Consider the following 12,310-nt stretch of genomic DNA (forward strand, 5'->3'; position numbering starts at 1 on the left):
GGCAAGGCCCTGACTCCCTGGGCGATGCATTCCAGATGCAATGGAACGGCATTGTTAGGCAGAATCATATGCAGTACCCTTAGGGAACACTACATACAATTAAGACTACAAGTGATAGTACAATTTCACCTTTGGTACAAGCCCGTACTACACAGTAAAGTGGTAGTGATGGTTGAGCAGCCAGACTTATCTCAAGAGCAAATGAGCCATATTAGGAATTACACAAAGGACTACAATTACTGTGACTCAAGCAAACACTGACTCAAGTTTCTGGTTAAAAAATATAAGTACATTTCTTTTTAAACAATCTGTTTACAAAACACTTCACTTCTATTAAATAGAACCGCACTAAATATACTACACACAACCAATTCCTCTGGTTCGGGTCAATTCAAGGTAAGTACAATAGGATTCGACAGACCGGTGTTTCGAAACAGACGTTACCGTGGGTCAATACGCAATCACTTTTTGACAGTAATGACAGTTACGTCTTACGAAAATAAAGCATACCCGTGAGAAGAAATGCACCAGAAGTCCAACACACTTAGCACATAGAATTCAAACAAGGAATAGTGGATAAAAATCATAGGCAATACTTTTGACAAGGCAATAAAATCAGAGGACATTTTCTAAGAGGCAGATGAAAGTCGATAGGCCTGCACCAGTGTCAAATGGAGCAGGGGCTCTGTTGTCGAGGATCACACGGTTAGAATAGTTCAAGATTAAAGTTGCCAGGAGTACTGGATATTGTCAAAGGGAAGCAAAAGTTATAAGACGGAAGGAAGAAAGGACAAGCCTTCGGAAAGGAAAAGGGTTCACCCTGATTCTTCAAGGTTATAAAACGGAAGGAAGAAAGGAAAAGGGTTCACCCCAATTCCTCAAGGTCGGACGGAGAGAACGACCAAATGGACACAGTACCTTATTCGGATGAAGAAAGCTGGTGCTACAGCAGTTGTTCCTGGTAGTTCCTGCAGACTCACAGTTCCTGAAGCTTCAGTCGTGAGGACAAGGACGACGTCTGGAGCGATCTGCACTACCCAGGGATGAAGCCAGCAGCAGCAAAGCAATGATGAATAAAAGGTGCGCTCCTTAAAAACAGGAGAGGGCTCTTCTGATGGCTATCCGGACCACTCCAGCTCAGTGCAGCGATTTCCGCCCAGAAGAGGATTCTCTGCTGTAGAAGGTGGGCTAGTTGATCCCACCAGGCTCAAGGGAAGAAGACTCCGGACTGGATCTTCTCTGCCGTTGAAGGGTAGATGGCTCAGGACTGCAGCAGGGCTTCACCGGGATCCAGGAGTTGCAGCAGCCATCTTCTTCTCCACTTCTCTTCGGTTCTTGTAGTTCCAGTGGCGACTCTCACTTCCAACCGAAGAGTCCTGCCTTTTATGCCAAAATCCCCCATTCACAAAGCTTGGCTGTCAGTCACACAGCAGGGGGGGTTGTCCAGCCCGGACAACCACCTCAGCCGATCAACACAAAGTGTGACTTGGGTCTCCAAGGAGACCCTGTGCAGTGGGTTACTAAACACCTCCCACACATTCACCCCACCTAGACACCCAGACGCCAAAGGAGGGTTTCTTTGCAGAAGCCCGCCAAAAGGTGAGCAAACAAGGTAACCAAACCTGGTGTGGCGTGAAAAGCAAACAAGAAAGACCTTTCCAATACGAAATGGCGAAAAACCATGCTAAGACCCACGATACAAATGATATGGGGTAGCAGGTTTTATGTTCTGGTTGTGGTGACAGACGTGAACACTAACATGGGAATCTGTGTAAAAAATTATAGTTACCACTGCCACCACCCATGTCGAGTTGGGAAGGGGGACACAGTGCCCCTTGAGTTACAGAAGGACAGGGGAAAGACATTCCCCTCCAGTACTCCATTGTAAAATGGCTTGTACTGGATCTGTATTTTAAAAGGACTAGTAAAGCCAATGGTGACTTTAGATGTTTCTGGGGGACAGTAGTCATCCCCAGAAATGGAGTTCACAAGCGAAGTCTAAAAGACATCACTGTGTCACTGCACTAAAGGTGCTGTGTGACACACAAGTAAAAATGATGCCTTGGGAGTTAGTGACACTCCATAGCCCATGAGCACAAAAAGTACAACATACACAAAAAAATACACTGTAAGAGTGGGAAAAAGGCTCACACTCTAACAAGGTGGGAAAAATAAACCCCAGAAATCCAGCAAAGCTGCTGAGGGACTCGCTAGGTAAGGGAAATTAGCCATAAATGAGAATTCTTCCTAACGGGCATGACAGTGTATGCATTCCCTCCCATAGCCCTGATCCACGGGGTGATCTGCAAGATAAGAGAATCGTGTCACCTCCGCATCATTCTGATAGCTCTGTGGTGGCCGGCAAGACCGTGGTTCTCGGAGCTCCTCAGCCTCTCGGACAGGCCACCAATTCACCTACCACTGGGCCCAGCTCACCTCCTCTCGCGGCAGGGTCATCCACCCCGCTCCACAGAAATTAGCCCTTGCAGCATGGTTCCTGAACGGGTCACATTTAAGCATCTGGCCCTGTCTCAGGCTAACCTGGACATCATTCAGGGCGCTAGGAGCAGGGCTACTAGGAGCCAGTAAAAGAGTAAATGGACCAGGCTCCGTCACTGGGCGGACTCTAAGGAGATCGACCGCCTTACTTGCACATTGGACGATATGCTCTTTCCTGGCACACCTCGCTCACACAGGGGTGCAAATGGACACCTGCTGCATGTTCTTGGCACCCATAGGGGCCTACAGGAATTCTGAGGTCTTCTCCTCTAACCCGGTGGTTAAACGGCATCTGGCGGACCTCACCAGGCTCTACCCGCCCATCAAGAAGCCACACCCTGTGTGGGATCACAATATATTGTTGGGTGCCCTGGCGCCCAAACCTTTCGAACCAATGATGGCCGCGGACATCAGATTGGTCACATTTAAACAGCTTTGTTGCTGGGTCTCACCTCTGCTCGCAGAGTCGGCGTGATCCAGGCTCTGGTGGCATCAGAACCTTCTACTTTTCACAAGGATAAGCTGGTCCTGAGAACGCACCCCGCATTCCTACCTTAGGTAGTTTCCGCTTTCCATCTAAACGAGGAGATGGTTTTGCCTACGTTTTTTGACGACCCTCAGGACGATGTTCAGAGGGTCCTGCACTGTCTGGATGTCAGACACGCTCTGAAATTCTATCTGGACAGGACCAAGAGCTTCCGCAAGTCGGACGCTTTCTCACCTTCGGGGGTCAAGGCCGCTAACATGCACACCCACGCTGTCGGAGCCAAGGCCACGGCCGTTGCATTCCGGCGGCAGGTTGCATGGCAGGTCATCAGCAGGGCGGCCACCTGGGCCACCCTTTCGGAATTCTGTCAGCACTACTGTTTGGACGCCGGCTCTAAATTAGACACGCCTTTCGGACAGGCGGTTCTAAGGAACTTGTTCACTCAAGGAGGGTCACCTCTTCACCCTGCGGCTACATTCAGTTGTAAATCGCCCATGCAGTATGGAGGAAAGGGGACAGACGTAAGAGTAATTTATAATAACTCACCGTAGTGACTAACATACTCCTAGTCCATAGTCCCCTTTCCTCCATACGTCCCACCATACTCCCCCACCCCCTAATATTACTGGTTTCATTAGGCAATGATAATCTTGTCGACGCGTCAATGGGGACTGAGTGGCGCTGGTGGGCGCCTCTAAATTTAAAGGGGAAGGGGTTTTTTCTGGTGAAAAAGGTTCCGTCTCGTCCCTAGCGAGGGACGCCCATGCAGTATGGGGGAAAGGGGACTAGGAGTACCTTAGTCACTACGGTGAGTAACTATTAATTATTTGACAGGAACCTCTGATTGGGCAAAGGAGGCATTTGTAGAGATGCTTTTGGCTTGTCATTGGATTTGTAAGCTCTAGTTTGACCCGATAGTTAAGATGATTAGCCATTACCAATGACTGTATAACAGCTAGTGATGGTGGCTTAGTCATGCAATTAACTGTACAGTTGAAAGGATGAGGATTTGCCTGCAATTTGCCATCATCCTCTGATGGGCAGCTCCTGGCATGTGTTTGGCAGGCATGAAACCTCCGGTCACTCTTTCATTTTGTTTAACTCATGCCGAAAAGCCACAAATGCTGAAGAATGCTATACAAGACCACTGTACATTTATTGACACAATTTGTCTCCCTCCTCAGCCTTCTGTGCGTCTTACACCAACTACCATGCTGTACTCTGGACGGTCCCAAGATGGCAGCCACATATTGGTGAGGAAAACTATTAACTGCTATTGCCACTACCAACCACAATACCCTGCTTTTTCACCACCTTAGCTTTAAAAATAAACTGATTCAAGCACCAGAAATGTGTTACTGGGTAAAGATATATGAACATTGGAGTCTACATTAATACCCAACTTAGTTTTATTTATTTTGACATTTGTTCAACGCAATAACCCCAAAGGCATCAAGGCGCTGGTTACATAGAAGTACAGTTGGTTACACATTGCAGACATCGTAAGTGTTTTTCAAGAAATTGTTAAGGTGTAACATTTGTAATTATGCTCTCAGATTGTGGTCTGAGAACAGCAGTAGCTTGAGTTGTTTGTGGAACGCCTAGAATGATGGTTCAGATCTTAAGCAAAGTGAAAGGTTGTTCTGGTATTTAGCTGCTATGATTGGGAAGCTGGCACCCCCAACTTTGGTGCGTTTGAAGCGAGGTATGGAGTGTTGGTGAGAGTAGATATTGCGGGTAGGTCTTGAGGATTAAGACTTAGTGAATTTTTGTGATGGGTATTTAGGGGTAGAGTTGGGCATTTGTGCGTGATGGTGATTTAAAGATGATGCGCTCTTGGGTGGGTAGCCGATGGACGCTCCTTCTAGCAGCAGGCATATGGTCGCATTTAGGAATGTGGAGGACAGTCCTGTTGGAACTATTTTGGACAAGGTGCAGTTAGTTTAGGTTGTGGGCGGTGGTACCTGTGTAGAGGGCGTTGCAATAGTCGTCTTGAACCTATCGGAGCCTTAGCAATGGGGATGCAGATTTCGGTTTTAAGGAACGGCCTGCATGCATTAATTGGCTTAGAAGTGTAGGCTGCCGAAGAGGTGATTGCGCTAACTTGTCGTGAGAGAGATAGTGTGGAGTCCAGATAAACGGCCAAGGTTTTGACATTGTTTGAGACATGGATGGTGTTTCCATCAATGATGAAGCACTTGTATGATGAGTCTAGCTTGAATGTGATGATCAAGAGTCTGCAGCCACACTTTAGCTCACTGTACCTTTCACAGCTGGGGAATATGCATTTGCATATCAGTCGAGCACCGAAATGCTATGGGAATTCCCTTCTGAAAGAGTACCAACAGCAACCTAATACACATGTTTCAGCCTAATTGGACATCATCAGTGAGGTGGATGTGCCGCTCTGAGCATTGTTAGCCAGGGGTCCACGTCTGGGTGACCCTGGGAAACTTAGGGTGACTAGACCTAAGGCCCTTGAAATAATCAAAATGTAGTCCTAGGCGCCCCTCTGGGTAACTTCCCAAAGAACAGGTCAATGGGCCGTGTTTGTTCTCGCATAGGGGCGCCTATGCCTAAATTTTAGCTTGAATGTGATCTTATCATTGTATGTAACTGAATTTTAGTTGGATTTAAAAAAAAAGTTATATAATATTATTGAATAATATTATTGGATAAGTAACTTGTATGATGTTTTTTATATGAACTTTTATGGCTTTCCAGCCGAAATGAAGTATTTTGACTGAGTATAGCTTGTTAAGAGTGTGTTGTGAGCCATTTGGAAGGATCACAGTCTTCTCGTCGTTCAGATATAGGTGGTGGGAGGTCATCCAAGTTTAGACGATGTGGTAGTGTGAATCAAGGTTTGTTTTTTTAGCCCATTTCGTAATTGCCTGTGAGGTGAAAAAGGATCTGTTGTCCGCATAGTTGGTGTAGGACGTTCCTTCAGTGTCAAGCAGGTCAAAGAAAGGTTATGTGAATATATTGTACAAAGTTGTGGAAACACAGGATCCTTGCGGGACACTGCATGTGACCGGGGCTGGAAGGGCTGATGAAGAGCACAATCTCATGGTTCTCTTCGACAGCAAGGAGATCCATTTGATGGCTTCCGGTGAAGTGGGCTGCTGATGCAAGGTGACGGCATAAGATTTGGTGATCACAGTCAAAGGCCGCCGATGGGTCAAGTAGCAGAAGGAAGGCTGAGTGGCCAGAATCTTTAATAGCATACAGTTGGTTAAGATCTAGCAGGGCAGATTCAGTACCATAGCCAGATCGGAAGCCTGATTGGCGTGCCCCAGGAGATTGTTGGCTTCACAGAAATCCTGGATCTGCAGGTAGGCTGCACGGTCCAGTATTTTGAGAAGGAAGGGGGCCGTTGTTATAGGACGGTAGTTTACTGTATAGTTGGATTGTGGGCGGTTTTATTTTTAGTAGAGGAAGGACCCAGGCATCCTTAAGGCTGGTAGGTACAGTGCAAGAGAAGGAGCCATTTATGAGAAAGCAGATAAATGGGGCCAGGGCGATCTTTGATGACTGTCGCGGGACAGATGTCGCCTTGGCAGCGCAATGGTTTGAGAACTGCGACTATTTCTAGGACATCGGTTTCTGTGACTGGGTTGAAGCTAAATAGTGAATGAATGCGGGGATTGTGGGTAGTGTTAGAAACCTAGGCGTATTCTCCCATTTGGACCCAGAGAATCCTTTGTTTGGGTGGCCAGGGCATGGCCATCGCCTATGGATCCAGACCCTGGGGGTGGACCAGTGCGGGAGGATCACCCTGGTAGGGGAGGCTGGGGTCATTTTCATGGGAATACCCTAGGCAAGATGCAGTATTCCAATTTTTCAAATGCACTCCTACCCGATCTCCCAGCAGCCTTTATGGGATGTCACCAAAATCCCCCTCCCCTCCCAACAAAGCACTTTCTCTTATGGAAAAGACTCGAAAATACAAATTACCTCTGAAACCCAAAACTAATTTTACCTCTCCACAATACTACAACTTCCATAATTCCATTCCCCCACTGAAATCCACAGGGATGAGGCAGATGGGGAGTCATGAGGGTGACCCATAGGAATAAATGAGCAATGGATTCCTATGGGCAGTCTCCATGTTGTCCCATTAACGAGGTCAGGCAGAGTTGGGTAGGGAGAGATGATTATTTACTCCTGACTCCAATTAACTCTAGCTGGGAGTATAAAAGCAGCAGCCAGGAACAGCACTGAGAGCGAGTCAGGGATGGTGGAAGGTACCGGAGAGCAGGAGAAAACCTTAGTGAGCTGGAGAGACCATGGGAGACCTGGAGGAGAAGGAGAAAACTGCCCAAACACTGGCCCTGCTACCGGAGAGGAGATTTCAGTGTGGAGGAGGAGACTGTCCCTCCGGGAAGGCAAGACCAGGGGAAGCTGGGGTTGCCTCGAGATAACAACAGTTAAACTTCTCCTGTGGGCCAGGCAGGCAAACCCAGGTCTGTGAGGGGCAGAGGAAGAGACCCTGACCTCCTACAAACATCCCCTTTTAGCTCCTGCAGCTCCCAATGTCAAAGTGCCATTTTGGGGAGCAAAGGAAGTGGGAGCAAAATTAGCCAGTGCATTCTGGGACTAAAAATCCCACAAACTTTTTTTTTAAATTGTGACTTTTGCGAGCAGTGTCTGCCTTGGAAGAGGGAGGCCTTTGTGAACCTAAAAAGGGGTCTGAGCCTGACCGAGGAGACCCAGTCGTGAAACTAAAAGACAAATCAAACCTTGAAGACCAGCTGCAGTGTGTTCCGGCACCACGCGGGTGCTCGTGTGAAAGACTCTGGCTGATCCCCCTTTGTTTTGCATTGAAACTACAGATACCAGAGGGTCAAAGTGGTCATAGAGGAGACCTACTAAAACCCCCATGCAATCGAAAGACTTTGACCTACAAACAGTTAAGAAAATTGAATCCCACAAACATTGAAACCAAAGGGGAAGTGGCAACAGTGAACCCGGAAGAGGGATGCCAGCATTGAAGGTATTGCAATTGCAAGTGTACCCGAAGGAGGGTTTCCAGAGAGAGGGTCAAAGTCTAAAGTCCCAAGAAATGGTGTTTTGGCAAACGTGAACCCAGCCGAGGGATGTCCACGGTGAACTGTTCGAAAAGACATTAATGAAGAACAAGCAATAGTGAACCGAAAGAGGGAGGCTGAAAGATTTGAGGGGTCAGCACCCAGAAGAGGGGGACCCACGCCATAGTGAACCTGGTGGAGGGAGGCTGAAAGAAACGGAAGGGGTCTACGCCCAGAAGAGGGAGACCCAGGGGTGACTCATTACCGCCCCACTACCGTGTGAACAGAACTTTACGTTTAGATAAAAAAAGGGTCAGTGCCCGGAAGAGGGGGACCAGGGTGTGAACTATTATCACCCTAAAGAACTTTCATTTGATTAAAGGAACTTTTTTGTTTTGTTATTTGAATACGTCAGGCCCTCGAAGGCAAGAGACTTTCAAGGGAAACAAGACTTGTCCATTGAATGTCCTGAGAACCTAAATACTTGCAAAGGAACTGTCGGATTCTGCTGGGAAAGCTTGAGCTTGAGCATGTGCTGTGCATGGAACTGCCGTCTTGTCCCATGCTCAAAACCGTGGGTAAGGGAGACCCCTAACAAAAGACCATCCTGACATATTATTTGAGAACACTTCTTTCTTCATTGAAAACCCTATCCTACACGCTTTCTTTAATTAGCGTAAGTACTGGAAATAGGCTTTTCTTCGTATAGCCCCTTTTTTGTTTTACACAATACCACTAGGAATGCCTTATTTTCAGTTAATGGTCAACGCTTGCTCCGATCTTAGATTTTAGGTTAGATTAGGCATTTTTTCCAACCTGCATATTTAAATAAACACCCTTGAACTGTGATCACTTGTGTCTGTTGTTTTACTGTTTCCACCATGAGTTCCATAAGGTAGCAAGATGTTAAGTGAGACTTTTTTGGTGAGGATCTTTTTCTGTAGGGTGTCGATTTTCTGTGTCAGTGCCTGTTGGATGTCGGTGCACCAGTCACCGTCCGGAGTGCAGTTAAATGGAGGGGGGTAGGTGATTTGATAGAATGGAGAAAAGCTTTTTGGTGCTTGAACTCACTTTCTCTATTCTAGCATTGTAGGTTGAAAGTTTTTCAGATAAGGTGGATTTTCTTAAATAAATACTAGAAGCAAGTGAGAAGGACTCTTGTTTCTAAGTGGTTGGATGTTTGTTCCACTTTGACGCAGCTTCCCGTTTGAGCATCCGAAGTGCCAAGAGTTGCAGTGTGCTGCAGGTTTAGGTTTATGTAGTTTGAGAGGAGCTACAGTATTGCATGAGTCAGCACCTGGTTGTATAGCTCTGCTAAGGCAGTCCGGTCATTGAAGGGTGACTGGGGTGTGACTAGCTCTTCCAATGGAGCTAGGATGCTAGAATTGGTGATATTGCGTGAGCTGCTTTGTTGTGATGGCAGGTAGGAGAGGGGTGGGGATCGGTGGGGTGGCAGAGAAATGTATGGTGAAGAGTATAATGTTATGGTCATTCCAAGTCGAGGCTTGTTGGAGGTAATGGCAGTGTTGCAGTTTAGATCAACTAGCCAGTTCGAGGGTCCTGCCTTTGTCATGTGTGGGATTGACGATTTGTTGTAGGGAGCCTAACTCCTTGAGTGACTTGTCTAGGGAGGATGCAATGGTGTTTGAGGCATTGTACATGCCAAGGTAAAGGGCCCAAGGAATAGGATCTTAGAAGATGGCTAGATGTTGGAGAGCAGGTGTAGGATGTCTTCTTCAAATGTGAGTGTAGTGCAAGGAGCCTGATAGGTCAGGTGTAGTGTTATGGTGGAGGTATGGAATAACTTCAGTTTAGTGGATAGAAGTTCACCGGTCGGGAGAGTGGTGTTGACAGTTTCTCTGAGACCTAAGGTCTCTTTGCCAATGATGGATACCCCTGCGCCTCTTCCGTCTAGTGTATCTTTCCTGAGTATGGTGCAGCTGTGTGGGATAGCTAGGGTTAAGGCAGGTTTTGGATACTGCTTAAAGGTCTAGATGGTTGTTTTGGAGAAGGTCAGCTATGTCAAGTATTTGCTGGGTTAGGCCTAGCATTAACCAAAGCTACTCTAATGACTGAGGTGTAGTTAGTGTGGATGGCAGTGTGGTAGTTCTATTAATTATGGAGCAGGTAGTGTTGAATTTGTTACTATGTCAGTTACTTGTGTCCAGTGGGTGGTAGCAGTGTTTGCAGTGAGTCTTTTGTAGTCTGGCGTGACCCAGGCAAGGTGAGGAGACATGGTGTGTGGTATTTTCTAGGCTGCTGGAAGGTTATGTGCAGATTGTTGGAAAGTGTGGGCAGACACGCATGCCTGTCTATTGGGTCCTAGACAAGGCCTGAATTTACTTTTACCGGAGGGGCCAAGGGGCAGCCTGCTTGATTTTGCGTGTTTCTACCGGATAGCGTTTACTTGTGTGGAGGCATTCCAGGAGTAGGCATTAGTAGAAGTGATGTGGCGCCTGCCTATCTCTAGGTCGAGGCATGACATTGAGGGGGCTGAGTTATGGTGGTAGCGGTTTGCGAGTGGCAGCACAATTAAATCTGTAGAGCAGAATCAGCTCCTGCGGGAGGGCCAAGCATTAGGCATTGTCATTGTAGTCAATAGAGACAGGTGGCGGAAAGCAGCAGCTGAGAATGACTCACTGCGATAGGAATAGGGTAGGGTGGACTTCACTGTGAATTGATAAAGTCATGGCTATCGCAAGGTTAATCGTAGTGTGCAGGGCTGGGTGAACATGTACCTTATGCGGGTGGCTCTCGAGCGTCTCTCCACGGCCAGGCGAAACTCAGAAGTGGGCCTTTCATGCAGGCTGGCATCGCCAGCCGGTTCCCAGGGCCTGGGTGTGAAAATGTAGGGCACATCCAATCAGGATGAGCAGGATGCCGGCAGGACTCCATGGTTGATGCAGTGCTCTAGGATGGTACGAGCAAGGCTGCCATTTTATGACTATATTCTTTATCCATTTTGTCAATAGTAATGGGGCAATTCAATGGTGCACAGCTCGGTAAGCTGTGAAACTTCATCAAATGTTAATCTACACCTTTATTGTGGGACAAAGAATGTGTGCCTTTTATTCGGCCATACTTTTGTGTTGCTCAGATCTTCACCTAGCCCCCCCCCCCCCAATGCCTGTGCATGGCCCAAAGTGTTTCCTGCTTGAGTTTTATTTCACACTGTCCTGCAACCATGTGCTGTGTTTATTGTAGCCCAATAGCAATCCTTGAACTGACCAATTCTGAACAGAAAGTGCTAGTGACGGGTCATGCTATCGAGTTGGTATAGGCTCATATTTTTCTCTGAATTTCCAACCAGTTAATCCTGTATTCCTCCTGTATCTTTAAAGTTAAGTTGTGAAGCATGTAAGGGTGAGTTAATCTCATGCATATGCAAATGAAACACAGCATATCTTACAACTTACAGTTCTTAAAAGTTTTCCCCACATGTACCCTTCGAAAACCTTGCAATACCTCTAAGGGGCACAAAGGAAGCTCTGACAAGAATGCATGCTTGGAAAGGTGTTTAATTGTTATGAGGAATTGGTTTACGTAGAGTCCCTGATGAGGATGTTGGACGTGCCAATAGCTGCACAATGTGATTGAAGCGCAATAGCAGAGTACTCTGGGTAGGGGGTTTGAATGGGTGGGGGGCTGTTCTGTCAAGAGCAGCCAAGCCTAAGTGCAGACACAGGTGTTGCTACTGTGGTTGCACATGCTCCACTCCAATTCCTACTCCTCTCCTTTCTCTAATTTACTTTTAGAAAAGTGCCCGCTACCTGCACAAGGAGCTGCCGGTGCGTATCGCCCACCGGATAAAAGGGTTCCGGAGCCTGCCCTTCATTATCGGATGTAACCCCACTATCCTCCACGTGGTAAGCATCTCCCATTAAACTCTTGATGAGCGGCTGTCCTTTGAGAGCAAATGGTTTCTTTTGGTGGGCTGGCTAGTACTTTCTGAGCAAGGCATTGACCTTCCCTTTGGAGTATGGAGTTTGATTAGGAGGGTGGCTTGTACTCTAAAGGCAGGACCTGCCCTCTCATAGTTTTGTTTTAAAACATTGTAATATTTTATTTGCTTCTCTTATCCTGCAGCACGAATTGTATATTCGAGCGTTTCAGAAGCTGAGTGAGTACCCACCGGTGAGTATTGTGAAAGTAAGCCCATAACACCAGGAATCCGCTGTGTCACCCTACCAGCTGATTAATCTACTTTCTTTTTCTCTTCTGTTGCAAGTGCTCTTGTGGCTTTTCCCATTTGTTTTTTGAGTCCTCACCTGTGAGCATCCAGTCACCCTCAGAT

The 12,310-nt window shown here is 47.0% G+C and overlaps 1 protein-coding gene across 6 annotated transcripts in view; it reads left to right on the plus strand.

Moving 5' to 3' along the window:
- The window catches only part of BCKDK (branched chain keto acid dehydrogenase kinase), a 744,533-nt gene that overhangs the window by 395,145 nt on the left and 337,078 nt on the right, over nucleotides 1-12,310 (plus strand). For all 6 annotated transcript variants that reach the window (XM_069651902.1, XM_069651905.1, XM_069651903.1 and 3 more), the window contains 3 exons: nucleotides 4,171-4,239; nucleotides 11,772-11,882; nucleotides 12,103-12,150. In XM_069651902.1, the coding sequence (XP_069508003.1) occupies nucleotides 4,171-4,239; nucleotides 11,772-11,882; nucleotides 12,103-12,150 (228 nt within the window). The remainder of the gene's footprint in view (nucleotides 1-4,170; nucleotides 4,240-11,771; nucleotides 11,883-12,102; nucleotides 12,151-12,310) is intronic.

The sequence above is a fragment of the Ambystoma mexicanum genome, chromosome 3p, assembly GCF_040938575.1.
Source record: "Ambystoma mexicanum isolate Mex_15411 chromosome 3p, UKY_AmexF1_1, whole genome shotgun sequence".
Lineage (NCBI taxonomy): Eukaryota > Metazoa > Chordata > Amphibia > Caudata > Ambystomatidae > Ambystoma > Ambystoma mexicanum.